Source organism: Neofelis nebulosa, chromosome 15 (genome assembly GCF_028018385.1).
Source record: "Neofelis nebulosa isolate mNeoNeb1 chromosome 15, mNeoNeb1.pri, whole genome shotgun sequence".
Taxonomy (NCBI): Eukaryota; Metazoa; Chordata; class Mammalia; order Carnivora; family Felidae; genus Neofelis; species Neofelis nebulosa.
In genome coordinates this window covers 75,738,510-75,763,304 of record NC_080796.1, presented here as the reverse complement: position 1 = coordinate 75,763,304, position 24,795 = coordinate 75,738,510, and the positions used below count along the sequence as shown (strand labels likewise).

The 24,795-nt window shown below is 49.9% G+C and overlaps 3 protein-coding genes across 16 annotated transcripts; all 3 read left to right on the top strand.

Moving 5' to 3' along the window:
• Window positions 1-173: 173 nt before the first annotated feature.
• S100A1 (S100 calcium binding protein A1) lies at window positions 174-3,849 on the top strand. Its single transcript, XM_058702344.1, has 3 exons — window positions 174-306; window positions 2,301-2,453; window positions 3,544-3,849. Exons 2-3 carry the CDS (start codon window positions 2,313-2,315, stop codon window positions 3,685-3,687), a joined length of 285 nt encoding a protein of 94 aa, XP_058558327.1. The 5' UTR covers window positions 174-306; window positions 2,301-2,312; the 3' UTR covers window positions 3,688-3,849.
• Window positions 3,850-5,071: 1,222 nt separating this feature from the next.
• CHTOP (chromatin target of PRMT1) lies at window positions 5,072-14,994 on the top strand. Of its 10 annotated transcripts, none has more exons than XM_058702328.1 (7): window positions 5,080-5,372; window positions 6,005-6,086; window positions 7,892-8,045; window positions 8,727-8,810; window positions 10,906-11,089; window positions 11,903-12,040; window positions 13,696-14,994. In XM_058702328.1, exons 2-7 carry the CDS (start codon window positions 6,022-6,024, stop codon window positions 13,899-13,901), a joined length of 831 nt encoding a protein of 276 aa, XP_058558311.1. In that variant the 5' UTR covers window positions 5,080-5,372; window positions 6,005-6,021; the 3' UTR covers window positions 13,902-14,994. The 10 variants fall into 10 exon arrangements, with proteins under 10 accessions (XP_058558316.1, XP_058558311.1, XP_058558307.1 ...); XM_058702324.1 differs by having other exon boundaries at window positions 10,903-11,089; XM_058702327.1 differs by lacking the exon at window positions 5,080-5,372 and adding an exon at window positions 5,445-5,610 and having other exon boundaries at window positions 10,903-11,089.
• Window positions 14,995-15,136: 142 nt separating this feature from the next.
• Window positions 15,137-24,740, top strand: SNAPIN (SNAP associated protein). Of its 5 annotated transcripts, XM_058702335.1 has the most exons (8): window positions 15,137-17,068; window positions 17,772-17,876; window positions 19,020-19,128; window positions 20,830-20,994; window positions 22,815-23,219; window positions 23,432-23,478; window positions 23,611-23,845; window positions 24,149-24,178. In XM_058702335.1, exons 4-8 carry the CDS (start codon window positions 20,975-20,977, stop codon window positions 24,156-24,158), a joined length of 717 nt encoding a protein of 238 aa, XP_058558318.1. In that variant the 5' UTR covers window positions 15,137-17,068; window positions 17,772-17,876; window positions 19,020-19,128; window positions 20,830-20,974; the 3' UTR covers window positions 24,159-24,178. The 5 variants fall into 5 exon arrangements, with proteins under 5 accessions (XP_058558318.1, XP_058558320.1, XP_058558321.1 ...); XM_058702337.1 differs by lacking the exons at window positions 17,772-17,876; window positions 19,020-19,128 and having other exon boundaries at window positions 16,060-16,334; XM_058702338.1 differs by lacking the exons at window positions 17,772-17,876; window positions 19,020-19,128 and having other exon boundaries at window positions 17,004-17,068.
• The last annotated feature ends 55 nt before the right edge of the window (window positions 24,741-24,795 follow it).

Below are 24,795 nucleotides of genomic sequence, written 5' to 3'. Positions count from 1 at the left end.
GAGGCCTCTCCGTGACCCTCCCAGGACCTTTCCCACCTCCCTGGGGCCCAGGAGCCGGGGGAGGCGCCCGCGGCTGGAAAAGAGGACACAGGGCGGCCTGTTCCAGCCCTGGAGACAGAGGGCGCCTCTGTCCACTCCTGGCCCCTCGCCCCAGCGGGGTGTCTGTCTGTGAAGGGGTGGAGCTGGCGGGGAGGGGGGCCTCGGGGGAGGGACCGAACACAGGTCTCCCCACACAGCTCTGGTAGCCACATTTGCAGACTGGTCTGTCTGTCCAGAACCTGCTCCCACCTCAGGTCAAGGCTGACAGTGAGTATCTGCTCCCTCTGCACTGGGTCCCTGCTGTGGCCAGCTTGGGGGGAAAAGGGGACTTCAGCAGAGCTCCTGAACAGCAACAGTATTGGGGCAACAGCATTGTAGGGGCAACAGCATTGGGGTGCACTGAGGGTGTGGGAGGGGCTCCTGGACAGCAGTTTGGGATTTGGGGGAGACAGGGTTTGGACAGTAGCACAGGGAAGCCAGTCAAGTTCAGAGGGAGGTCTGTGGTGGTCCTCGGGGAAGGAGGAAGCTTCCAGGAGATCTCTCCTACTAGCGCCCTCAGAGTTTCCCTGGATCTCCCAGGACCTGCGGAGGGGACCCAGCTCCCACTTTGCTTCCAGGAGGCTCAGAAAGCAAATGGGACTGCTGTTTCTGCCCCCACCCCCACCGGCACCCAGCCTTGCCAAGAGCCCGGGTCCCAGAGAAGCCACGGGGTAGGAGAGCATGGGCCGTGACGTATCAGGAGGAGAGGGCATTAGGGTACTCTACCCATTCCCAACTCTCCTTTCACATGAGCCCCTCTGTCTCCTCCTCCTTCCTTGGCCCAGACTTCCAGACTCCTCTTTCCTTCAAGTCTTTCCCTTTGTCTTCCCGTCTGCCCACTCCCTGCCAAAGTCCTCTCCAAATGGCCCCTGCATAACATCCCAGGCTCCTCAAGGGCTCCAGGCAACCTCTAAGTGCCCCTCCTGGATGCGCCAATAACTGAGCCACGAACAGCCCTCCCACACACGCGCCCCTTATCCCCTCCATCAGCCCCAGCTTGGGTTCCATCTCCCCCATGTCTCTGTGACAACTGCTTCTCATGCCCAGAGTTCAGGTGACACTCACAAGGTCCCCATTGTAAAGCTGGAATGTCATTCGATCAGGGCCCATTGTTTAGCTCCTTAGGCCTGAGGAAGGACAAGGACACCTGATCTGAGACACCTGAGCTGCCCCCTGAGGCTGTGGAGGGGCTGACCATCCTAAGGCCAAAAGAAAGAGGCCTCCTGGGTTGGCCCCCTCTCCTCGACAAACCCCTCCATTTTTTTCTTCCTTCTCTCCAGCCCCTTGAATTCAGAGGATGCACTCAGCCGTTTACTCCCAGCCCCCAACATTTACCAGCCCTATTCTGCCAGCTGTCACTGTCCTCACCTCATCCAGGCTGGGCCTAGGGGTGGGAGTAAATAGGCAGGAGCAGAGATGAAGCCCCGGAGGTCTCCTCCCCCCTCCCTGGGAGCCCTGGCTCTGGGGAAACGTGTCCACATTCCTTCTCCCTTCCCACCATCACCCGATGGGAGGCCTGATTCTGCAGAGAAGGAAGAGAAACCAAACTAGAGGTCATGGAGATGCACCCCAGGGAAGCTGAAGTGACATGTTCAGGAGAGAGCAGAGTCGAAGGACCGAAAGAGGTCCCAGTCTGCTGATAGGAAACTCAGAGGCAGTGAGATCCCCCCTCCCCATGAAGCCTTGGGCCAGCCACGCGGGCCACCACTCTCTCCCGTCAGGCTGACTGAGGGCACCAGACGGACTCCTCCTTGTTAGGGGTAGGCAGCAGTCAAGGCCGTAGAGGGGGGTGCAGCCCACCACCCTCAACAGCAGAGCTTCAGGCATAGCAGGGTAAAAATAGAGCCAGAGGCAGCTTGGCAGAGTCCTGTGACCATCCCTGCCTGCTTGCCCCACCCTTCTCAGTGTCTGCCCAGGCAGCCAGGAACCACCAGAGTCCACCGCAGGCCTCTAGAGCCAGCCATGGCTGCTCTGTCTTCGTGCCCCAAACACTGACTACCTCTGGCTGGCATATGGACTGAGGGACACAGAGAGCAAGTCTAGATTCAGGTCTGTTAGGTTGCCATGTCATAAAATCTCAGTGAAAGATAAACTGTGGTGTGGCTCTGAGCTCGTGGCTATTTCAGGTGTGGGACCAGGGCTAGGCTGAGGGCTCCCCTCACCCTGACTCCAGATAGCCTGAAGCATGGTCCCTAACTTCCTTCCGTGGTGGGGGTGGGTAGGTGAGCTGCACAATGGGCTCAGAGCTGGAGACGGCGATGGAGACTCTCATCAACGTGTTCCACGCCCACTCGGGCAAGGAGGGAGACAAGTACAAGCTGAGCAAGAAGGAGCTAAAAGAGCTGCTGCAGACCGAGCTCTCTGGCTTCCTGGACGTAAGCAGAGTGGGGTACAGGGTGGAGTGGCTGAGGGGTGGAGGGACACCTCCCTTCCATCTTCCCAACACAGCCCAATTGTCTCCTTCCTCTCCCAGACTTCTCTCCTGGGTTTTTCCAGGCTTCCCTACCCCTCCAGGCTCAAGGCAAAAATACCCTAACTTATTAATCACCTGTTAAGTGCTAGGACCTATGCAGATGCATCAATAACAAGGCTCACAGTCTAGAAGGGAAACACTGACACATGAAAGTAAACTATGAACACCAGGAAGTGAAATGTTCAGGAGAGAGCAGAGTTGGAGGACCAAAAGAGGCCCCCGTCCGCTGACAGGAGGCAACGAGATCCCCGTCCCCGTGAAGTCTTGGGCCAACCATTCAGGAAGTACTCAGAGCTTTAACAGAATTGCCAGAAAGGATTATGGGAAATAGTAACCTGACTGAAGTGGGCTCCTCCAAAGAGGTGGTACTTGAGCCACAGATTTCCACTGGAATATTATCAGGGCGAATGTAGACATTTCAGGAGGTATCTGCATGAACAAAAGCATGGAAGAAAAAAGAATATGGAGCATGCTCAGTGGTTTTGACCTGAGTGAAGGGTGCAGAAGAGAAGGCTGCAAATGCTAACAGGGGCTTATATGGTAAAGAAGCCAGTAGAAAGTCAACCAGCTTTGAGATTTTATCAGGCCTGGGTTCCAATTCTGACTCTGGCAGCTTCTAGCTGTGTGACTTGGGAACATTCTTTAACCACCAAGTGTTAATTTGTTTCTTCTCTAGTAGGGGAATAATGAAACCTGCCTCATACTATGTGCGTTACAATTAGACAATGCTGGTAAAGCTTGTTGCATCCTAGGCACCAAACCTATGGTAACTGATGTTGTTATTACTCTGCCTCATTAAGAAGCTTATTCTGTAGCCAACAGGAGGCCACAAGTGTGTTTTGAAGGGTGACTCAGAAGAATCCCATAATGAGATGTAGTTCTCCCTCTTGTTCATCTCTGCCTCCCTCTTCCCAATCAACCACCCCTCTTGCCCCTGATTCAGTACTATTCCCCACTCTATATACCTACCTCTCCATCTCCCCCCTCCACAGGCCCAGAAGGATGCAGACGCTGTGGACAAGGTGATGAAAGAGCTAGACGAGAATGGAGATGGGGAGGTGGACTTCCAAGAGTATGTGGTGCTGGTGGCTGCCCTCACAGTGGCCTGTAACAACTTTTTCTGGGAGAACAGTTGAGCAGACAGCCCCAGGGGGCAGCGCCCTTCCCCTTCCCCCTGCTTCCCCCTTACCCCGTTTTTCCCTTCCTACTCTCCTACCCTTGTCCACCCTCCACCGAGGGCGCAGGAGTAGTGGGCCCGGCCTGCAACTCATCTTTAATTAAAGGCTCTTCTCTCGCCAGCTGCAGTGTGTCTCCTTTGCAGTCTGGAAGTGAGTGAGAAAGTCAAGGTACCTCACTCCCAATTCACCTTATTTGGGAAGGGATCTTATTCGGAGAGAGGTCAAGGAAACATTACATCTTCCTAGCTGAGGATTGCTCAAGGCGTAGGAAGGCGGGCATTCAAGGTTCCAGCTGCAGATGTAGGAGACTTCAGCTTCTCAGCCAGAAAGCCAGAAGAATTTCCCTTCAATCTCCAAAGAATATCTACTGCGGACCTACCATATGCTAGGCATCCTGTAGGAACTGGGGACGTAGTAGTGAACAAAACAAACATGACCCTTACCCTCTCATAGGTAAAGTCCAGGATGCCAGGCCATTAAACACATGCACGTAAATGCTAGGAATGAAAACGAAAGCATCCTGAGGCACGTATATGGAGAAGGGTTGAAGATGTGTTCATTCGCTCGTTCTTAAAACATTTATTTTTATTGGGGGGGGGGGGGCGAGCTGGGGAGAGGGGCAGAGAGAAGGAGAGAATCCCAAGCAGGCTCCACGCTCAGCCCAGAGCCGGAAGCCGGCTGGATCCCACAGCACTGGGATCATGACCTGAGCTGATATCAAGAGGGCCAACTCAACTGGCTGAGTTACCCAGGCGTCCCAAACGTGCGAGTATTTCTATTGCATCCCTGGGCATAAGAAAAATCCAACGCAGGTAGGTCTGCATCGAAATGCGGATGACTGACAGGTGGAGAGGGCGCGGGAGGGGGAGCTGGACGCAGACACCGCCGTGAGAACGACGTTCCGGAAGAGACAAGAGCGCGGGGTACGGGTGCCTCCCTCCCACCCCCACCCCTCTCTCCCGGCTCGCGGCAGCCACCCCCCCCCCCAACAGGGAGGGAGATGGCAAATCCCACTAAACAGTTTTACAGGGTCTGCCTCGGCCAGGGTTGGGGCGCAGCAAGGAAACACAACCACCTTCGCCCGCGAGGCCGAACCTCCGCCAACGGACCAGAACACAACCGCGCGGCCGCGGTCGTAATGCCCTGACGATCCCCGACAGCAACCACTGGCCACGCCCCTCCGTGGGCGGAGCAGAGAGCACCTCGGCCACCGCTTGGCTAAGGACCTGTCTTCTCCCTAGGGCTCCGCCCCAATCCCCGCGCAGGCGTAGCGCAAATCTTCTGGCCCCCTAGCTGTGCGCGGATCCGGCGTCATACGTAATTGCGTCGACGCCATTTTAGCCGGTCCCACTCGGCTCTGGGCGTGGCGGCCATTTTGTTTTGGGCAGCGAGCGGGAGGCGGCGGCGGCGGCGGCGACGGCGGCTGTGGTGGCACAGACTCAAGGCAGGAAAGGGCTGGCCGGGCGAGCAGGCGGACCGGCCGACCAGACAGCCGCCCGGCTACAACGAGCTAACCTAGCGACCTACCGCTTACACCTCTAACCAACCGCCCACCCAGTCAGCTCAGGTTCGGCCGGACCCCGGCCCGCGCGCCGCAGGCGTGGTGGCAGCCCCGGGAGGCGCACTGGCGTCCGTTTCCTTCGGTGCGTTTCCGCGGCGGGGCGGCCCGGGAGGCCCCGGGGGGCGGGGCCTGGGCCGGCGGCCCTGACTGGGCGGTGAGGGGGCGTCGGAGCGTCGAGGCGGCCGCGGGCGGCCGCGGGTTCGGGAGCCCTTCCCTGCTCCCGCCGCCCGGCTCTCGCGAGGGCTCCCGCCTGCGTGTGGAGTCGGAAGCCGGTTTCCAGACGGCTTTGCCTGCGTCATGGTTCTCCGCGTTGGCTGCCCGTGAGGAGCGCCTGGCCAGCCCTCCCTCCCCGCCGCAGGCCGCGGACCTGGCCGCCGGCGATCGGGGTCGGCTCGGGGAGGGTGAGCAGCTCCCTGCAGCCCAGGTTGAGGAGGACTGTCCTGGATGCACTTAGTCCCCCCTCAGCTTGCCCAGCTTGGCGTGCGCCTGCCATCTTGGGGGTTTGGGAAGACCCTTTCCTGTGGCCTCGAGATGTAGCGGTTTGCGGTAACCACGGTGTAGACTTAAGCACCCGCTCTGCGTTTTGGTGGGCTCTTCCATAGCCGTTGATACAGGCCTTTTCTTTTCATTCGCTGTTGGGTGAAGCCCTTGATGCCTGTAGAAATGAGGAGGTCCTTTTCCTGACTTGCTCATTCTGCCTATTGTCCTTTGTAGATTCTCGGGATTTGAAGATGGCTGCACAGTCAGCGCCGAAAGTTGTGCTAAAAAGCACCACCAAGATGTCTCTAAATGAGCGGTGAGGCAGCCAACAGCAACTTCAGCTCGTTCATAAGAAAACATTACTTAAATTGGCCCTGGGGTCCAAGGCACAAAAACCAATTTTAAACTAAATACCAACAGAAGGCTACAGACCTCTGTGTTTAGTTGCATCTTACGTGGTACACAAAACAAATTGGGCGGTTGTTTCAAAACCCCTTGTCAGTAGATTTTTATGTTAAGCTGTCTGAAATATTTCTCTGGTGGGCTGTATTTTAAGAAGACTCCTCACGCCCTCTCTCTCTTCACATTTTTTACGTTGATACAGGGGTGGTGCAGCTCGGTAGCATGGTACCGTGGCTGCACTAGGCTTGCTGCCCAGTCCGAGGCCGGCAGTGTTGTGTCTGGTCTGTAAGAGGCAGGTAGCAAGCTGTGGAATGTCCAAAGGCCCTCGAATGCCATTCTTGGGCCTTGTAAGAGGCACTTGCTTTGCTCCATTTCTCTTTCTTTCGATACTGCTTTTAGTTTGTTTTTGTGTTAGATTCCTTTACAGTTAAGTGTTGTTCTTTTTCGTTCCATTAAACTTACTTTGACAGGAATAATAGAAGAGTGTCTTCACAAGCTGTTCGGTGACTAAATTAATCTTGATTTTCTCAGAAGCAATCACTTGGAATCAGGAAAAGTAATCATTTAAGCCTAAGAGAAGTGAAGGTACTTAAAGCAGTTTCTGTCTCTGAGAGCTCTTTATTGACTGCCTTTGACCAATGACTTTATTTTTTATTTTTTAATGTTTGTTATTTTCGAAATGGAGAGAGACAGAGCAAGTGGGGGGAGGGCCAGAGAGAAAGGGAGACCTAGAGTCTGAAGCAGGTTCCAGGCTCTGAGTTGTCAGCACAGAGCCCAACATGGGGCTCGAGCCCGCGAACTGTGAGATGGTGACCTGAGCTAAAGTCAGACCAATGATTTTATTAAGTTGATGTTAGATCACTAAAAGATTTTTTTTTAAATTTTTTTTTTTTCAACGTTTTTTATTTATTTTTGGGACAGAGAGAGACAGAGCATGAACAGGGGAGGAGCAGAGAGAGAGGGAGACACAGAATCGGAAACAGGCTCCAGGCTCCGAGCCCTCAGCCCAGAGCCTGACGCGGGGCTCGAACTCACAGACCGCGAGATCGTGACCTGGCTGAAGTCGGACGCTTAACCGACTGCACCACCCAGGTGCCCCTAGATCACTAAAAGATTTAATTGATGTTTATTTTTGCCTTTTCCGAAGCATATGTGCTTCTTATATCTTAGGGTGTGATACACACTGATTCTCCATATTTACGTGTTACTAAGTTACATATTTACATGTTATTCTCCATATTTACATGTTACATGTTATTAAGAAAATATGTTACACTCCTGTGATTTATATGGGGGTGCTAATTCTGTGGTCTGTGAGGCGCTCTAGTCCTTCCTTAACATTTGTTCTTACAGTGCACCCTCAGGTTCCCCCAACATTTTGGCTTTCTTTGTTTGTCTTTGAAACCACATTTTCTGTCTTTTGTTGTCATCATATCTGCTTATTGCGTGTTTTTCATATCTTCCACTCTCTAAAAGCCTGAGCCCTTGTTATCTTTTTTGATTGAATGTGCTGCACTTAGCTGCATTTCTAAGTTTCTGATTCTTGCAAGTTTGTGGAAGCAGAGGAGTCTTTAACCCACATCAGCCTTGATCTAAGTGTACCACTTTACTTAAAAGTTCGTGGGATCTGGAGCTCCTGGTCTAGCAAGCCATGAAAATGCCAATAAATGTTTTGTAATAAAGCTTTTATTTAAACATCCATTTTGTTCGACCTTGAAGCTTTACTAATATGCTGAAGAACAAACAGCCGATGCCAGTGAATATTCGGGCTTCGATGCAGCAGCAACAGCAGCTAGCCAGTGCCAGAAACAGAAGACTGGCCCAGCAGATGGAGAATAGACCCTCTGTCCAGGCAGCATTAAAACTTAAGCAGGTGAGAGGATGAGTCTTAATGCTCCAGAAGCAGCTGGTGATCTCTGTCAGGCAGTCCACTGAGGCTGTCAGGACATGATGGATGATTGCAAGGTGGCTCAGGGCAAAAGCAGAAACTTCTCTGGAGGAAAGAGAAGTTCAGAGAATTCCTATTTTAGCAGGTACCAATAAGTAACTTCTTGTCTTTCTCTTTTAGGTAGTTTGCCATCAGTATGACCTGTTTCTATGTTATCAATGAGTATTGATCTCTTTTTTCCTGATCCTTTGGCCTTAAAGTAGATTTGCTGGATTTTACCACAAAGAAATTTTGGGTTTTGTAGCCTCCAGAACTGTGAGAGAATAAACGTCTTTTGTTTGAAGCCAAAAAATAGGAAAAAAATTTGATTTGTTTTAGATGATCTCAGAAAATCCTTTATTCCCTGTTAAATGAGTTACAAATTATGGAAATAACTTTTTTTTTTTCTCCCAGCACAGGAAGTCTGAACAGCCTTAATCAAACGTTTTCAGTGCTAAAATATAGAAAGAATAGGGTGGCCTTCATCTCCACAGCACCTAAAGTTTTGTCAGTAAAATAGAGTGAGAGCACTGAGTACTTAAAGAATAAGTGGGTTCTCTTTCAAGTTACCAGTAAGAGAGAATTCTGTTCAGACCTGAAATAAAACCTGCTCTTTATTATTCATAGACTTTATATGCGAGTCCGGAGAGTGGCTGTGGAAGGATATGTCCAAGCTGTGGCTGGGCGTCTGGAGGGCGATGCCATGCAACTGTAAGGACTTTAACTGGTAGCACTGCATGGCTGTGCATAAATTCAGCAGTTAAATATAACACCCTCCCACCCCCACCCTGAACTGTTGGGCTCACTGACCAAAAATAAACAAGGCCTTCTGCTTTAGCTGCCTTAAGCCTTGGGAGTTCTTCTATTTTGTCCCTGACTTAGGAAAGCCATAAAAAAAGGCACCACCATTTTCCAAGAGTAGGTATTATAAATTGCTGAAGATAAGGCCCTGACAGATCATTCCAGGAGACCTTTCAAGAAGCTTTTTTCTTTTTTTCTTTTCTTTCTTCTTTTTTCTGTTCTTTTTTTTTTTTTTTTTTTGGTTAAGAGAGTGTATGTGAGCAGGGGAGAAAGGCTGCAGAGGGAGAGAGAATCTTAAGCAGACTTCACGTTCAGCGCGGAGCCAGATGCTGGGCTCGAACTGCCAGATTCTGAGCTCATGACCTGAGCCGAAATGAAATCAAGAGCTGGGCACTCAACTGACTGAATGCCCCAAGAAGAAGCTTTAAATGTAGCTGTGCAGAAAGCAGCCTCTGGAGTAGAGCTGACCAATAGAACCTTACACAGTGATAGAAATATTGTTTATCTGCTGTCCAGTATGATAGCCTCTAGCCATGTGTGACTATTGAGTACTCAAAATGTGGCTGGTGTGACTGAGGAGCTTTCAAAATTTTATTTCCTTGTAACTGAAATAGCCACGTGTGGCTAGTGGCCACCTTAGCGTAGAGCACAGCTGTAGAGTGAAAACTAGGTGGTATAGTTGACATCCTTAAGCTTCCTGTCTGTTAGAGTCCAGTATTGGCTGGCAGCTAAGGATTAAGAAGGGAGGACTTGTAAGCACTGTGCATTCCCCACTAAAGCACAGATTTTGGGGGGAATATGCTCAGAATCACTGAACATAAGAGATTTGGAAAATGAATGAGGTCCTGACTTCCTAATTGTGTGCTGTCAGGGTGACACGACAGGCTCTTAAGGTCAGTTATGCCTAAATGCATAATGTTCAGAAACTGCCCCTTTGTTTAGCTTATTATCTTGTGCTAGAAAGCCAATAAAAAAAACCATTGGTAGTCATTTATGGGTGAAGCAGGAGGACATACAGAATTTATTTTCATTCCTATTGGCTAATGGTTTTGTGGGAAAACAGGTTTGCTGGGGCCTTGGTTGTGTTCAAGGCTACACAGTTACCTTTTCTTTTGAAGGATTTTTAACTTATTAAGATGTGGTCTTAATAGTTTTTCTTTGAGGGACAGATTATTGAATATCTCCATGTGCAGTATGTCCTTGTCCTCACATATGTCCTTTAGTTTCGTGATTATAGCTCACCTGTCTTAATTCCAACACAAATTTGGCTATCTCTCTGGAGATACAGTTGAGTTACATGTTTATTTTGAATTAAAAGTTACCGTATTGGCTTAATGGAGCTGTTTGCAAGGGTAGACGTGGAATTAATGGCTATTTAAGAAATGTAAGGAAAGGTTTGACTTTTTTGTGTTTATTTACATCTTAAGGTAAAAAGTGGATCGTCTGGAGATAGATACTCAGAGGAAAAATGGAACACACTGGCCTCTTTGACTGAAAAATCAAATCTTGTTTTTAAGTGACAAGAATTCAGATGAACTTGTAATTTAAATTTTTCCCAGAGTGTGATGAACTTCATTTGGTGTTTGAGTAAGCCTTTGAAGACAGTGGTAGTCCTTGGGCAAGTATGAATCCAGTCATATCATTGTCGACCTGTGGTTCAAAAACAGAATCCAGGATTTGAAATACAGAGTTCTTACTAAAACTTACGTTTCATGTAGTGGTGTACGGCTTCTGTAGCCAAACTAGTGAGGTAATTTGTGTTGATGCCAATTTCATGGGACCATACTCAAGCTTTCATAAAAGCTCTGGATCAGAATTCTTCTTTTCTACCATGTTCTGAGGCAAAGGCTAGTTTCTGGATTAGGTTCTTTATAGGACACCTACGGCAAGTTTATCTCCCTGCACACAGCCATCTCACTGCTTCTTTTTCTCTGCACTTTGAGTTGCTAGATGCCACTGGAATGCTTTTTTGATCTCAATCCCCCAACACCTTTTCTTCCAGAAGAGCTTAAAGCAGCGCCTGGGTAAGAGTAACATCCAGGCACGGTTAGGCCGACCCATAGGGACCCTGGCCAGGGGAGCAATCGGAGGACGAGGCCTGCCCATAATCCAGAGAGGCTTGCCCAGAGGAGGACTACGAGGGGGACGTGCCACCAGAACCCTGCTTAGGGGCGGGATGTCGCTCCGAGGTCAGTGCTGTGTACTTGAACATTGTCGGGCCCTACCCCTTCCCTTTTCTCTTGGGCTGCTTATGGACACATTTGTTTAACATCTTTAAGCCTGAATTTGTATTAATATAATTAATAACCTTTGAAATCACGTATTTTTAATAGTGCTGCATGTCTTTTATCGATACCATTCCTTTTCTGATAATGTGCAATGGTGAGAGGCTATGACCTGCGTAACAACAGGTAATTCATGTCATCTCCATTCCATTTTGAAACACCCTGCTGCTGCTTAAATCAAAAGCACATTCAAGTTCTAGAAATAAGTCAAATCTAAGAAATTTTTGGTCTGTTGGCCTATATCTTAACTATCTTTGTTCCCAGTGAAACACGCTGTTCTATTTGGAAAAAAGAGAGGATAAGTTGGTCCATAGCACTTAGCTACATGTTACATTTTGGGCACTGTTAACACTGTTCCCCATGTTGTTCTTGTCCCTTGTGAGAATGTATTGAGAGCAGGAACCATATTACTGATTTTTAAATCTACCTTAATGCTAGGCACATGTCTGATTATTCAGTAGATATTTATTGTATGTACTTACTAATTAACTTAACTCCCAGCTTCTTCCCAAAATGGGTTTGTGGTCAGACTTTGAATTGATTGAATAAAGAGCAGCTTGATCTATTCACACTTGGTGTGCAGCTTGCCACCCCCCCCCCCAACCTAAAAATTAACTGAATTAACTCTCATTTAACCTTCACCGCCTTCCTTTGGTTAGAGTCTACTTTGTCTCTCTTGGATTTACCTGCATATACATTGTATGCCTCCTCTCCAAGGTCAAAACCTGCTCCGAGGTGGACGAGCCGTAGCTCCCCGAATGGGCTTAAGAAGAGGTGGTGTTCGAGGTCGTGGAGGTCCTGGGAGAGGGGGCCTAGGGCGTGGAGCTATGGGTCGTGGCGGAATCGGTGGTAGAGGTTAGTCAGCTACCAACTTCAGAGAATAGCTCCCTTTTACTTCTCTCCCTTCAAAACTCAGAGCCACCTTTCTGCACAGCTTCAAGTCATAGGCAGGCTTATTTGTTTGTCTTGTTTTGTTTTTTGAAACTGGCTTACTTTCTAAACTCACATGCGGTAGTGCAAAAGTCTGTCATGGGTTGTCTAAGAACCAGTCAGGTACATGTCAGAGCCAGATCATATGCAGTCTTTTTCCAGGTTCTTGCAAATTTAAATTGTATCGTTAAAATGACAAGATGGTCAGTTTGAGGTGTTGCCTTTCTCTGTCCTTCCCCACCACCACACACCCCATCCCATAGCTCAAAACCCCACTTTGAGTCTAAGAATAAAGAAGAGGGAGATGTACAAAAATGAAAGAGTGGAAAAGGATGGTGAGATTGGAGCTGGGTATTGATGTTGAAGCCAAGTAAATTCAAGGTAAAGTTTGTGTCTGTGGGAAATCAGATGACTTTTTTGATCAAGGTAGAAAGCAAGAAGGTACCATGTCAGTTAACTGACTCTTGTTGATAATCTTACCTTTGAGACTTAGTGCTACTTGTCTTGTGACCTCATCATGACCCAGATTGGAAAGGCATTTAATGGTGTTGCTGTTGTTAATCCAGACCTCATGGGAGTTTTCTGATACAGAGCTTAGTGGAAAACTCTCAACAACACCTGTCCAGGGTGGGAGCAAATCTATTCCTGTAGCCCCTGTGTATATCTGCTTTGGTCCTTTTATAGTGTGTGGTGGGTCTTCCGTAATTTATGACCTTGAAGTTGCCAAAGGACAATAACTGTTAGCAAAGGAAATTTGATAGCCAAGGGCTTAGTTTCTTCTCGCCCATTATACGTTTGGCTCACTGAGTGAAGTACAAGCTCGTTTGGGTTTCAGGATGAAATAGCATGTTTCCAAATTATCTTGACCTGGTTTCTGACATCACAGGGGTGGGTGGGGAGTCTAAAGTAGCTTTTCAGAAAGCTGTGTATGTTTTGTTAAGTGGATTGAAACCACCTCTCAGATAACCATAACTGTTAGAAGGCAATTAGAATCTGAGATAGAAGTGGCTGGGACTACTATAAATATTTTTCCCCATCTTCTCACATTGTTCCTATGTCATCGTAACTCCTCAGTCTCCTGATGTGGGGTCAGCTCATTAGTTTCAGTAAGTTTGAGGAGAGATGAGCTGATTTTCCAGAAAGCTCTCTAATAAGGCTTACCTTAAAAATTGTCTAGCCTTACACCTCCGTTTCTCTGTGCCCTTGTTACTTCTTCCCTGTCTTACTAAATGGGATTATCTATAGTGTATTTTAATTAGTAAACTTCTAGTGGGCCTCACACTTTAGATAATTTCTTTGTTTTAGGAGAGATTAAGATTCTTTTGTCAGTTATTTTACCTTTGTCAATAGAATAAAAAGTCTTTAAATAGCATTTAGAGATGAGCATGTAAACAGGGATTCATTATGTGTGCTTTCCATGTGTTGCTTTCTACCCAATGTGTTTCCTGTTTTTCCAGATTTCTCCTCTTTGCCCTGCCCTTTCAGCCTTTCTCAGCTAGGCCCCACTGCTCTAAGGGGCATTTGCCATAGCACCCATTAAACCTACTTGTAACTGTTTTCTTTTTTTCCCCTTGGGCCAGGTCGGGGTATGATAGGTCGGGGAAGAGGGGGCTTTGGAGGCCGAGGCCGAGGCCGTGGACGAGGGAGAGGTGCCCTCACTCGCCCTGTGCTGACCAAGGAGCAGCTGGACAACCAGTTGGATGCGTACATGTCAAAAACAAAAGGACACCTGGATGCCGAGTTGGATGCTTATATGGCACAAACAGATCCAGAAACCAATGATTGAAACCTGCCCGCCCTCCTGTGAGAGACTCTTGTTCAAAAGTCACCACATCTGTAAATAACCTTGAAATAACAGATGGAGAAGACACCTGATTGATGCTGGAAGGACCTATCACAATAGGCTATGGACTTAACTTGCCACCAGTTTGTGCATTTTAGTGTGTTCCTTTTACTTTTTTGATACTGTGTTGTATGAAACCCTTTTTTCCTCTGACTTGGATTTTGTTTGGTTGTGTTTGGGTTGTTCCTCCACCCCCATCACTCTGACTTCTCTTTGAACATGAATGTGGTGGCCTTGTGGCTAGAACACTCTCTTCCTCCTCTGCCTCCCTTCACCTGTCCCTATGCTGTGACGTTCTAACATTTCATCTCTGTGTTCCCATGAAAAAGGCCTAGTAAGAGCCCATCAGTGTTCCTTCTTAATGCCTAGGTTTCTGTGAAACAATTCTGTTCTACATTTAATAGCCTCTTAAAAGTGTTGAGAAAATTTGGAGCTCAAAAATGCATTCTGCTACATTGATATTTTTAGCGTAGTTAATTAGGAACACCGACATAGCCGCAGGGCCACATAGGTTATACATGGTAGTGCCTCTGATTTGATTGAAGTTACTTCTGTGGGCATTGACACCATATAAGGAGTGTGCTGGGTTGGGTGTGTGCACTTTCTACCGTGGAATTAGATGTAAAAACTTTCCTCTTTGTATCCCGTCGAAAGAGATACTTTTGGGTTCGCTTACACCTGCAATGGAGAGGAAATAGCCATTTGATTTGGCACATGCTTCAGAAAAGGGGATGGAATGCTGGCAGATCCCTTCTGGGAGGGCTCAGAAGGTACCCACGCTGAAAGGCTGTTATCCTTATGTTCATCCCAGACCAATCTTGGGCTTCTCCGTTCAGTGGCTTTGTTTGACCCTCTTTTTTATTTCCCTTGAAGGTTTAATTAAGTTCAACTATATTCTGTCAACTGTTCAGTTCTCCGTGGAATCTTGTATTTCTGGTTCGTCATAACAAGAAATTGTTCTCAAATCTAGCCAGGCCTACTACTATTATTGGACTCTTTGAAATGCTGTGGCCAGTATAACAATATTCTGCCCTGCCCGTTTGTGGAGTTGAGTCCTTTTCTTCATAGTTGTCTTAAAATCAGGGTGGGGCGGCAGGTACTGATAGGGCTTTGGGGCAGAAAGTGAAGAATTTGCCCCCTGAGTAAGCCTATGGTAAAATGATTAACCAGGGTTACTAGCCTGTTTGTCCCAGAGGAAGCTCCAGCACAATGTTCTTTGGCAATATTCTGGACTGTCCTCTTGGGAAAGAAGAACCTAACAACGTCCTACCAAACCAGCTGCCATTGAGGTGCCTGGCTCCCAAAATGGGAGGTTGTGCATGTGGCAAGCTGGGAAGGAAATTTTGGTTAAGACGGCCTGGACTTGAGTCCTGGGCTTCTTAGCCTCTGGGTTGTAAAGCAAGGGGTTTTAGTTAGTCCTGTAGAAGTGTGAGCATGAGAAGACCACGTGGCGTTGGAGGACACAACCGCGCTTGCAAAATCCAACTGGTACGGTACCGGAGTGTACTATAATTATAATCCCTTTATGTTAAAGAATGAACTGTGAGACTGGAAGTCTTTAGCTTGGACAGGTATTCCTAACCTGTCCATGGAAGAGGTGGAAACCGCTTTTATGTGCACAAGGCCAGTTGTAACCCCATAGGTGGAGCCCAGACTCCCAAGACTTCTGTGAGGGAGGTGCTGATTGGCAGTGGGCAGCAACTTTTTGCAAACATTTCCACTGGTTACAACAGGCACCTCTCAAGGCCTCCAGGACAGCTTTGTGAAGAAGGAAAGGGAACTACAGGGTGAGTAGGTTCCTTACCCTCTTCACACAACCTTGGTTGACCCTTCTCTGGGATTTTTTCCCCAGCCTTTTTTGTTGACCTACCACTTGCCCTGAGAAAAGCATTCTGGTGTTTCTGGACCACTCCCCGTGTACCCCCCACCCTCCCATAACCCACTGAGATGGTCTAGGTCAGCCTCTTCTGCCCCCTTCCCAGGGTCCTTTCAACCCCACCACCCTGCTGACTCTGCTCCTCTTGCCCACAGGTGGCTGTCAGGACCTGCCCCATGTCCTCTACACCCAACTCTTGCACTTGCCCAGCCTGCAGTGCAGTGAGCTAAGACCAGCATCTGTGCGAACCTTTACTGTGAAAATGTCACAGCCCGACCTGGTGGTCAGGGAACCCTGAGGCGTCCTGGTGCTGGAGGCCACTTTGAGGGTCTTCGCGGACCCTCTGTAGCTGTCCTCCCACCTCATGAAGGAGTTCATTCCCAGCAGTGGGCAAAAGGAACTCCTCTACTGGGCTTGGGCCCTCTAGGCCCCCTTGCTGCTCACCCTGCTTCCCAGCATCTCCTCAGCCCTGTTCCCACTTCTGCAACCCTCAGTCCCAGGTGAGTGTCCAGGGTAGAGAGGGACAAGGAGGTACCGCCCAGCTCCTCCTTAAGCCACCCGTCTACCGAGGGCTCACCAAGTGGACACCAAAAAAGTGTGATTTGTTAGAAGGGCCTTGGGACAGGAGGGGGAAGAACCTGCCAAGTGTAGGGAACAACAAATACAAACACAGAGGCCTCAAAGTGTTGTGCATGCTGGGGAATGAGTACAGCGGACCTCCGAGGTGGGTTGGGAGACCCCGCTGATCAGGTAGCCCACGGTCTGTCGCCAAAGAGCTTGGGGTGGTTTACACAATGCTGGTGGGAGATGCAAATGGGTTAGAGGCAGCAAGGGTGGGGGCTGGGGAGGCCATCAGGGCTGTTGGGTTTGTGCAGTACCTGGAGCGGTCTGGGCCTGAACCTAGGGAGAAGCCCACACCCTCGACACTTTCCTCTAACGTCTGGGTGTCTGTTGGCCTGAGCAAGGACCTGAGGGAAAGCAGGGCATCGGCGGCTCCCTGTCCCCCTCCCCTGCAGCAATCCCACGACACCTGGTCTGGAACCAGTGGCAACATTGCTGCCCACTCCCCGTGGCCCTATGCCCTAGAAGGAGCCAGGCCTCCAGGCAAGAGGCTCTGGCTGAGCATAGGACCCCGGCCTCCATAGGCCCAAACAGCAGTACCTACCTCCCCTCTTACAGGCTTCCTGGAGCCTCATCAGGTAGCTCCAGCCAGTACACAGCCCAGACCAGCATGGTAAGTGGGGCCCAGAGAGGCTGGGACCTGGGATGAGGGCCTGGCCTCTGCGTCCCTGTTCCTCTTCCCATGGGCTATCCCATCCATCCCCTGTGAAGCCCCAATAGCTATCCCACTGGTTCTCCAGGCAACGAGGGAAGAGCAAGGTACCCAAGCCTCCATTTCCCTGGGCTCCAGGGACCTCTTAAGGGTCCACTCCCTCCCTATACACAAACAGACACAGTGGCCACAATGGGGGTATATGGTCTGATTTCTGACCTTCCCCAGACACCATCTCCCCATTTTTACCTGGTTGTGGGAGATGTTCCAGGAGCCATCTGGCTACCCTATACTCCTGCTTGGGTGTGCTCTCCAGCCTGCAGTGTTCCCTGGCTTGTGAGGGCCTTTGACTACATGCTCAGGGGCAAAGGAGGGCAAGATAGGGGGATCCCTGAGGGTGGAGACAGGCCAGGATGACTCTGGGACCTGTGATGCTAGCAATACTCAGTCATGGTCCTCTTCCTGTGCAGGGCAGGGCAGGTCAGGCCTCACGAAGCCTCTTTAAAGGATTCACTAGATTCTCTATTGAGGTTTGATTTATTGAATTTCTTTACCCTTTAGTATAAGGTGACTATCTGCCTAAGGTTTAAACAGATCCATGGTGTGGTATTTGTAGTTTATAACAAGAAATGTATATTTGGTCTTCGTCCTGTTCCTGGCACAGAGCTGCTAAAACCTGGAAGTTTCCTATTACGAAGAACAATAAAGGGTCTTTTGCTGTGTTAATATTGACTTGCTGAAAGCCTCTAGGTGACAAGGATGCAGGCCGGTAAGAACTCAGTGACTGGAGGGTGGCACTGGAAGTTCCTCCAGGGAGGGGAGAGGGTCCATCCATCCCCAGGGGCCAATGAGTTAAGCAACCCAGCGTGTGTAATGAAGCCTCTACAAAACCCCAAAGGACGGGGTTCAGGGAGCCTCAGGGTTGGTGAACTCGTAGGGATTTGGGGAGAATGGTGCTCCTGGAGGGCACGGAAGTCCTGTGCCCCTTCCCACACACACTTCACCCTCAGCATCTCTTTTATTTTATTTTATTTTATTTTATTTTATTTTATTTTATTTTATTTTATTTTATTTTTTAATGCTTATTATTTTAAAAGAGAGAGAGCGGGAGCAGTGGCCCTTCAGTTCTTGGCTTTTCCACAGAGGCTGTAGGAGATGTAGGTCATAAGAACTCCCCCTCCCAATCTCTGATCTCCCCTGATGTCCCTACCACCTGAGCGGTACTTAGGTTGACTGTCCCCTCCTTGCCGGCTCTGGGTCCCGGGATAGGTCCTGAGGAAGCTCTGTCGGGAGAAGGTGCAGTGGCTCAGGTGGTACAACCACCATGCCCTTGGTCCAGCAGGCCAATTGCGCCCCCACACCCAGTATGGAGCTGCAGGGGGAGGGGGGACAGGGCTTTCAGAGGGTCCTGCTTGGGGGAGGAGGACTTTAACCGGGAAGGGGGCCTGAGAGGTCCAGTTAAGGGATTTCCTCATCCATTCCCCTTTCTGGGAGGCCCCCAGAACATGGTCTAGGGAGCCCTATAGTGCTTCAGTAGCAGAGCCCAAGGGGAAGCAGCAGGATGGGTGTGGGAAGGGGTGGAGCGGGCAATGAGGTCTGAGCTTCCAGCTTTTTTCCCCAACTGGTGCTTCTGGAGGGCTGCCGTCCCCACATGCCCCATGAGTGGGTTCCCTGGCCAGACCAGGATCTGGGTAGACTCCAGGACTCCTGCTTGTTACAAGGGGTCGGACGCTGAAAATGGAGTTCTGACTTCGGAGGCACTGAGGAGCGTGAGAAGGCCGTGGAGGCAGGCATTTATCTTTCTAGTTTCCCCCCATCTCCTCTCTCTCCTCTGTTGGCTAACCCGAAGAGATTCCCCCAGGGGGAGGCGGGAGGGGTCTTATCATGCAGATTGCCTCACCCTCCTTTGTAGGCTGGAGAGGGCCCTTGTGACAAACTGCCTTGTTGGCGCTGACCAGACACTCCCGACGGACCAGTTAAGACTACATTTCTGGGAGAGGTTGAAACTGCAATTAGGTTAGGTATGAAGCCCAGGTTTGTGACTTGGCCTGACATAAGTAATCCCACCTTGGGCCTTGATTTTCCTTTCAAAAAGTCCCTTGCCTGGTCTCCCTTACAGACGTTGATGTGGGAAACAAAAGCAGAAGAAAATGGCAGATAGAATTAAGTTTCCTAATAACCTGCAGCCCATCGACAAATACTTGAGGCTGGCAGAGTAAGACGTTTCTCCAGGAGCTCCCCGCAGTCTCAAGGCTGATGGCTTTGCTAGAATGAAAACAACCTTCTCTCCACAGGTGAGACCGCCAGTATCCTGTGAGCCTTCTTTAGCATATGAAAGTCTCACGGGAAACTTCCCCCGGACTTTACCTCCCCCAGCTCCATAGTATTGTATAACCAGTGTCTCTTCATGGTCCCAGGGCAGCTCTTCCTGCCCACCGGTTCTGTCCCCGTGCTTTAATCAAATCACCTTTTTTGCACCAAAGATGTCTTCAAGAATTCTTTCTTGGCTGTTGGCTCCAACCCCATGAACCCCACTATCACCCCCAAAACCTCATCAGATGTGTCCAAGAAACTGTGGAAACATGGATTCTAAAGTCCCTTTCAGGGGTGCCTGGCTGGCTCAGTCAGTAGAGCCTGTGACTCTTGATCTCTGGGCGGTGAGTTCAAGCCCCACATTGGGGGCAGAGATTACTTTGAAAATGAATGAATGAATACAACAAAGTCCCTTTCAGCATTTGTATTCTCTGAGCAGGGTTATTATGTAATCTGGTATTGTAGAGTGCAGATTGACCTGGAGGGGAGGGAGACAACAGGCAAGATCAGTCAGGAGGCTGTGGCAGGGCCTTCAGGAGAGATAAGTGCTAACTGGAGGTGATAAGAGTGGGAAGGAAAGCATAAAAGCAAAACACAGTGATTTTTCTCAGAGAACCAGCCTTTGAAGTAGGATTACCAGATAAAATACTTCTATTGAAAAATTATTTTTTTTTTTCCAACGTTTTTTATTTATTTTTGGGACAGAGAGACAGAGCATGAACGGGGAGGGGCAGAGAGAGAGGGAGACACAGAATCGGAAACAGGCTCCAGGCTCCGAGCCATCAGCCCAGAGCCTGACGCGGGGCTCGAACTCACAGACCGCGAGATCGTGACCTGGCTGAAGTCGGACGCTTAACCGACTGCGCCACCCAGGCGCCCCGAAAAATTATTTTTTATCTGAAATTCACATTTACCTAGTGTCCCGGGGCTTTTTGACTGTTGTTTTCCAAATTTCACAACCCTACTTCAAAAATGTACCTGAAAGGACTGTGACCTAACTTGGGGGCTTCTTGTAGAGACATTGAGCCACCAACCTCCTTTCCCAGCCCCGGCCAGCCCTTTTCTCTCTCTCTACAGCACAGGCCTCAAGGATGGGGCCTTTCTCCCTTTCCTCCTCAACCCTGTCCTCACTCCCTCCATCCCCTGGGCTCCTCCTCACAAGGCCTGACTCTGGGGCAGGCTGCAGGTACCAGAGTTACCCCTTCCCGTCGCTTACTCCCATAATAAGCCTGCAGCCTCTCCTGAGACTTTCAGCTCTGATCACTAGAGGGAAAGATACAGGAGGACAAAGACAACACAACAAAAAGTGTACAAGGCTTTAAAAGGGATCACACTTGGGGCCTCGGGTTTTCAGCTGTGGACCACCACTCCTCCACAGCGATTTAAACACCTCCTCTTTTGTTCCTGAGGAGGAAGCTCGAGGCTGAACATTCTGGTGCCATCTATGTCCGGGGACCCCTTTGCCGTCCAAGAGCACTTCTGCACTCACTGCACCCCACGGCCCACAGGACTGCGAGCCGCTGGAACGCACTGGAGCTTAAGAGACTGGGCCTCATGTTGAGAATTCAAGACATGTATGTAAACTCTCTGGAAAGGCATGAAAAATGCAACAAAACTAAGGAAGCTTTTTGAGGGAAGGAAAAAACACAGGTGCCTGGGTGGCTCAGTTGGTTACGTGTCTGACTTCAGCTCAGGTCATGATCCCACGGCTCATGGGTTCAAGCCCTACGTCGGGCTCTGTGCTGACAGCTCAGAGCCTGGAGCCTGCGTCAGATTCGGTGTTTCCCTCTGTCTCTCTGCCCTGCCTCCACTGGCATTCTGTTTCTCTCTCTCTCTCAAAAATAAAGAAACATTAAACAAAATTCGGGGGTGTGGGGGTGGCTTCCGGGGGGCTCAGTCAGTTAAGCGTCCGACTTCAGCTCGGGTCATGATCTCACAGCTTGTGAGTTCAAGCCCCGCATCAGGCTCTGTGCTGACAGCTCCAAGTCTGGAGCCTCCTTGGGATTCTTTGTCTCCCTCTCTCTGCCCCTCCCCCCCTCGCACTCTGTCTCTCTGCCAAAAATAAACACTAAAAAAAATTTGGGGGGGGGGGCTGCCTGGGTGGCTCAGTGGGTTAAGCATCTGACTTCAGCTCAGGTCATGATCTCACGGTTCATGGGTTCGAGCCCTGCATCAGGCTCTGTGCTGACAGCCTGGAGCCTGCTTCAGATTCTGTGTCTCCCTCTCTGCCCCTCCCCTGCTTGCTCTCTCTCGAAAATAAAAACATTAAAAAAAAATTTCTTAATATGAAAACACATGTAGGCTTTAAATTTTGCTTTACTGTGGCAAAATGCACATAAAATTTACCACTGTCATTGTTTTTTGAGAGAGAGCAAGTGGGGGAGGGGCAGGGAGAGAGAGAGAGAGAGAGAGAGAGAGAGAGAGAGAGAGGTGAGAATCCCAAGCAGGCTCCTCGCTGTCCATGCAGAGCCCAATGTGGGGTTCAGTCTCATGAACCATGAAATCATAACCTGAGCTGAACTCAAGGTGCTTAACCAACTGCGGCACCCAGGAGCACCCACTTTCACCATTTTTAAGTGTACTTGTCAGTGGCATTAAGTAAGTTCATCATCATTACTCCTCTTTAGAACTTTTTTATCATCCCATACTGAGACTCTACCCATGAAACAGTAACTCCTCATTCACCTTTCCTTCCGGCCCCTGCAACACTGTGCTGATAGAGAAGAAACCACATTTTATGTCCATGAGTTGGACTGCTCTGGGTACTTTCTGTAATAGCCAGACAGTATGTGTCTTCGTTTCTGGCTTATTTTTCCCAGCGTGATGTCTCCAAGGTTCACCCTCTGGGAGCATGTGCCAGAACTCCATTCCTTTTACCAGGCACCGGGGTGGCTCAGTTGGTTGGTTAAACATCAGACTCTCGATCTCGACTCAAGTCACAGACTCAAGTCACAACCTCATGGTTTGTTGAGTTCAAGCCCGGTGTCAAGCTCTGTGCCGACAGTGTGAGGCCTGCTTAGGATTCATTCTCAAGGGGCGCCTGGGTGGCGCAGTCGGTTAAGCGTCAGACTTCAGCCAGGTCACGATCTCGCGGTCCGTGAGTTCGAGCCCCGCGTCAGGCTCTGGGCCGATGGCTTGGAGCCTGGAGCCTGTTTCCGATTCTGTGTCTCCCTCTCTCTCTGCCCCTCCCCCGTTCATGCTCTGTCTCTCTCTGTCCCAAAAAATAAATTAAAAACGTTGAAAAAAAAAATTAAAAAAAAAAAATTAAAAAAAAATACTCTCAAATTTAGAAACAGGAACCTATACTAGGAATACAATCTGGTTTTCTCATCAAATTAACAGGAGAGGGCTATACACAACTGACGAGACGAGCATTTATTTTCCACCTTTGCAGAAAACCAAAGATAGGCGCCCCCAAAACGGTTCCTCCCAGCCCGCGGAAGTCTGGAGACCCACCCGCCAACAGCACCCTCTGGGGCCTCCAAGGACCTACAGCTCCGCCTAACCGCCGGCAGTGGCGGAGACTCGGTTTCCCAGAAGCCCCCCGGCTGGGCCCCGCCCACAGCTCTGCCGGGCGCCCCCTGGCGGCGCGCTTCAGCTCGGCTCCAGTTCCCGGCGGCCCGCGCGGCACGTTCTCGGCGGAAGGGCTGCTCGCGATGGCTGGGGCTGGTTCTGCCGCTGTGTCCGGGGCAGGGACCCCCGTGGCGGGTCTCGCAGGCCGCGATCTCTTCGCCGAGGGGCTCCTAGAGTTCCTACGACCGGCTGTGCAGCAGCTGGACTCTCACGTCCACGCTGTCAGGTCCGAGAGGGAAGGGCGGGGTGGGGCCTCTTCTCGGTTTGGCTGTGGGGGGCAGGGGGCGCCGGGAAGGGGCGGGGCCAGGTCCGGAAGGGGCGGGGCTGGCGGGAGGCTGCGGGCCTAGGCTGGCTTGGCTCAGGTCTTGGGAAGCCTCTAGGGGAGTCGGCTCTTTGAGTCCCATTAACTGACCGTGTAGGCCTCGTAACTCTTTGCAGAGAGAGCCAGGTAGAGCTCCGGGAGCAAATTGACAACTTGGCTACTGGTGAGTAAGCATCCCTGCATTCCCGCGATCCTGCAGCTCGTTTTTAGGACCTCGTGTCTAGCCCACCTCCGGGTGGGTTTGTGTCGTGTGCTTCCAGGACATCAGGGCTCCAGTGATTCCTGCTTCCCTAAGTTTCTAGTGACCGGCCCATGTGGGTGCAGGCGTGTCTTCATCCCACTTACCAGCCTGCCTTCCCCAAGAACGAGGAGCCATTAGGTGTTAGTTTGCAGCTTACTTCCATCCCCCAGAGCTGTGCCGAATCAACGAGGATCAGAAAGTGGCCCTGGATCTCGACCCCTATGTCAAGAAGCTGCTTAATGCCCGGCGACGAGTTGTCTTGGTCAACAACATTCTGCAGAATGCGCAGGTAAAGGAATTCCCTGCGAACAGTGATCCTTTAGAAGTCCTCAGGGTATTCTCATTTTCAAGGGATGACCATAAACGTCAGTGATTTTTAGTCTTTGGGGAAAGAGAGTTGTCAACCAGTGTCAGCCATAATAGATCTTATCATCTCCATTCTCCATACCCAGCTGCCCTCATTTAATGTTCTTCGCACCTTAGAGGACTTACATCAAGAGGGAGCGAGGCCAGGGTGTTTTCCCGCATCTAGCGGACTGGGCGTTCTAAAGCTTTACCTGGAGTAGTTAGGATTCCAAATCTTGTCTTGTAGGAACGGCTGAGGCGACTAAACCACAGTGTTGCCAAGGAAACAGCCCGCAGGAGGGCAATGCTGGATTCAGGAGTTTACCCTTCTGGTTCCCCGAGCAAGTAAACAGGCCAGAAGATGGGGCTCATGCCTGGCCCCGTAATAGCACAAGTACTCTTCCCCAGCTGCCTTGCTTCCTCCAGGAACTCCCTGTAGACCTTGGGACATCAAACAGGCAGCCCAGTTGTTTCTGTCTGAAGCACTTAAGTCTTAACCCACTTCTATGGGGCCCAAAGAAACCTGTGTACAGCAGGACTAATGATCCCAAAGGATTTATTATGGCTCTTGCTTCCAAGAATGGGCTGAGGACTCTACCTTTTTAAAACCTACATTCTCAAGGCCCAGCTCCTCTACCTTCAAGCCTAGTTAGTGAGGGGCTTCCTCCATTGCATGTCATCTATCTGTGACTTGTTTTCCTTTGTTTACACTGAGGATTTGAAGGGCAGGCAAAGTCAAGGTAATGACCTCTGTCTACCCTCTTTTGTGGCTGGCACTGGGCTTGAATACAGTGGCAGTATTGGTAGAACCATTTCATTCAATAAATGCTTAAACAGTGTTCTAGTTGACTTTGGTATATGGAAAGGTTCCAAGAATCTTTGTAGAAACTAATT

Excerpts from the sequence above, each read along its gene's own strand:
- S100A1 (XM_058702344.1), top strand. The coding sequence starts at position 2,313 with ATGGGCTCAGAGCTGGAGACGGCGATGGAGACTCTCATCAACGTGTTC. Across the intron at positions 2,454-3,543 it reads AGCTCTCTGGCTTCCTGGAC|GCCCAGAAGGATGCAGACGC; the intron begins GTAAGCAGAGTG and ends CCCCCTCCACAG.
- SNAPIN (XM_058702335.1), top strand. The coding sequence starts at position 20,975 with ATGTTGAGAATTCAAGACAT. Across the intron at positions 20,995-22,814 it reads ATGTTGAGAATTCAAGACAT|AAAACCAAAGATAGGCGCCC; the intron begins GTATGTAAACTC and ends CCACCTTTGCAG. Across the intron at positions 23,479-23,610 it reads AATTGACAACTTGGCTACTG|TTTCTAGTGACCGGCCCATG; the intron begins GTGAGTAAGCAT and ends TGCTTCCCTAAG.
- CHTOP (XM_058702324.1), top strand. The coding sequence starts at position 6,022 with ATGGCTGCACAGTCAGCGCCGAAAGTTGTGCTAAAAAGCACCACCAAG. Across the intron at positions 8,811-10,902 it reads GAGGGCGATGCCATGCAACT|AAGAGCTTAAAGCAGCGCCT; the intron begins GTAAGGACTTTA and ends CTTTTCTTCCAG. Across the intron at positions 12,041-13,695 it reads TGGCGGAATCGGTGGTAGAG|GTCGGGGTATGATAGGTCGG; the intron begins GTTAGTCAGCTA and ends CCCTTGGGCCAG.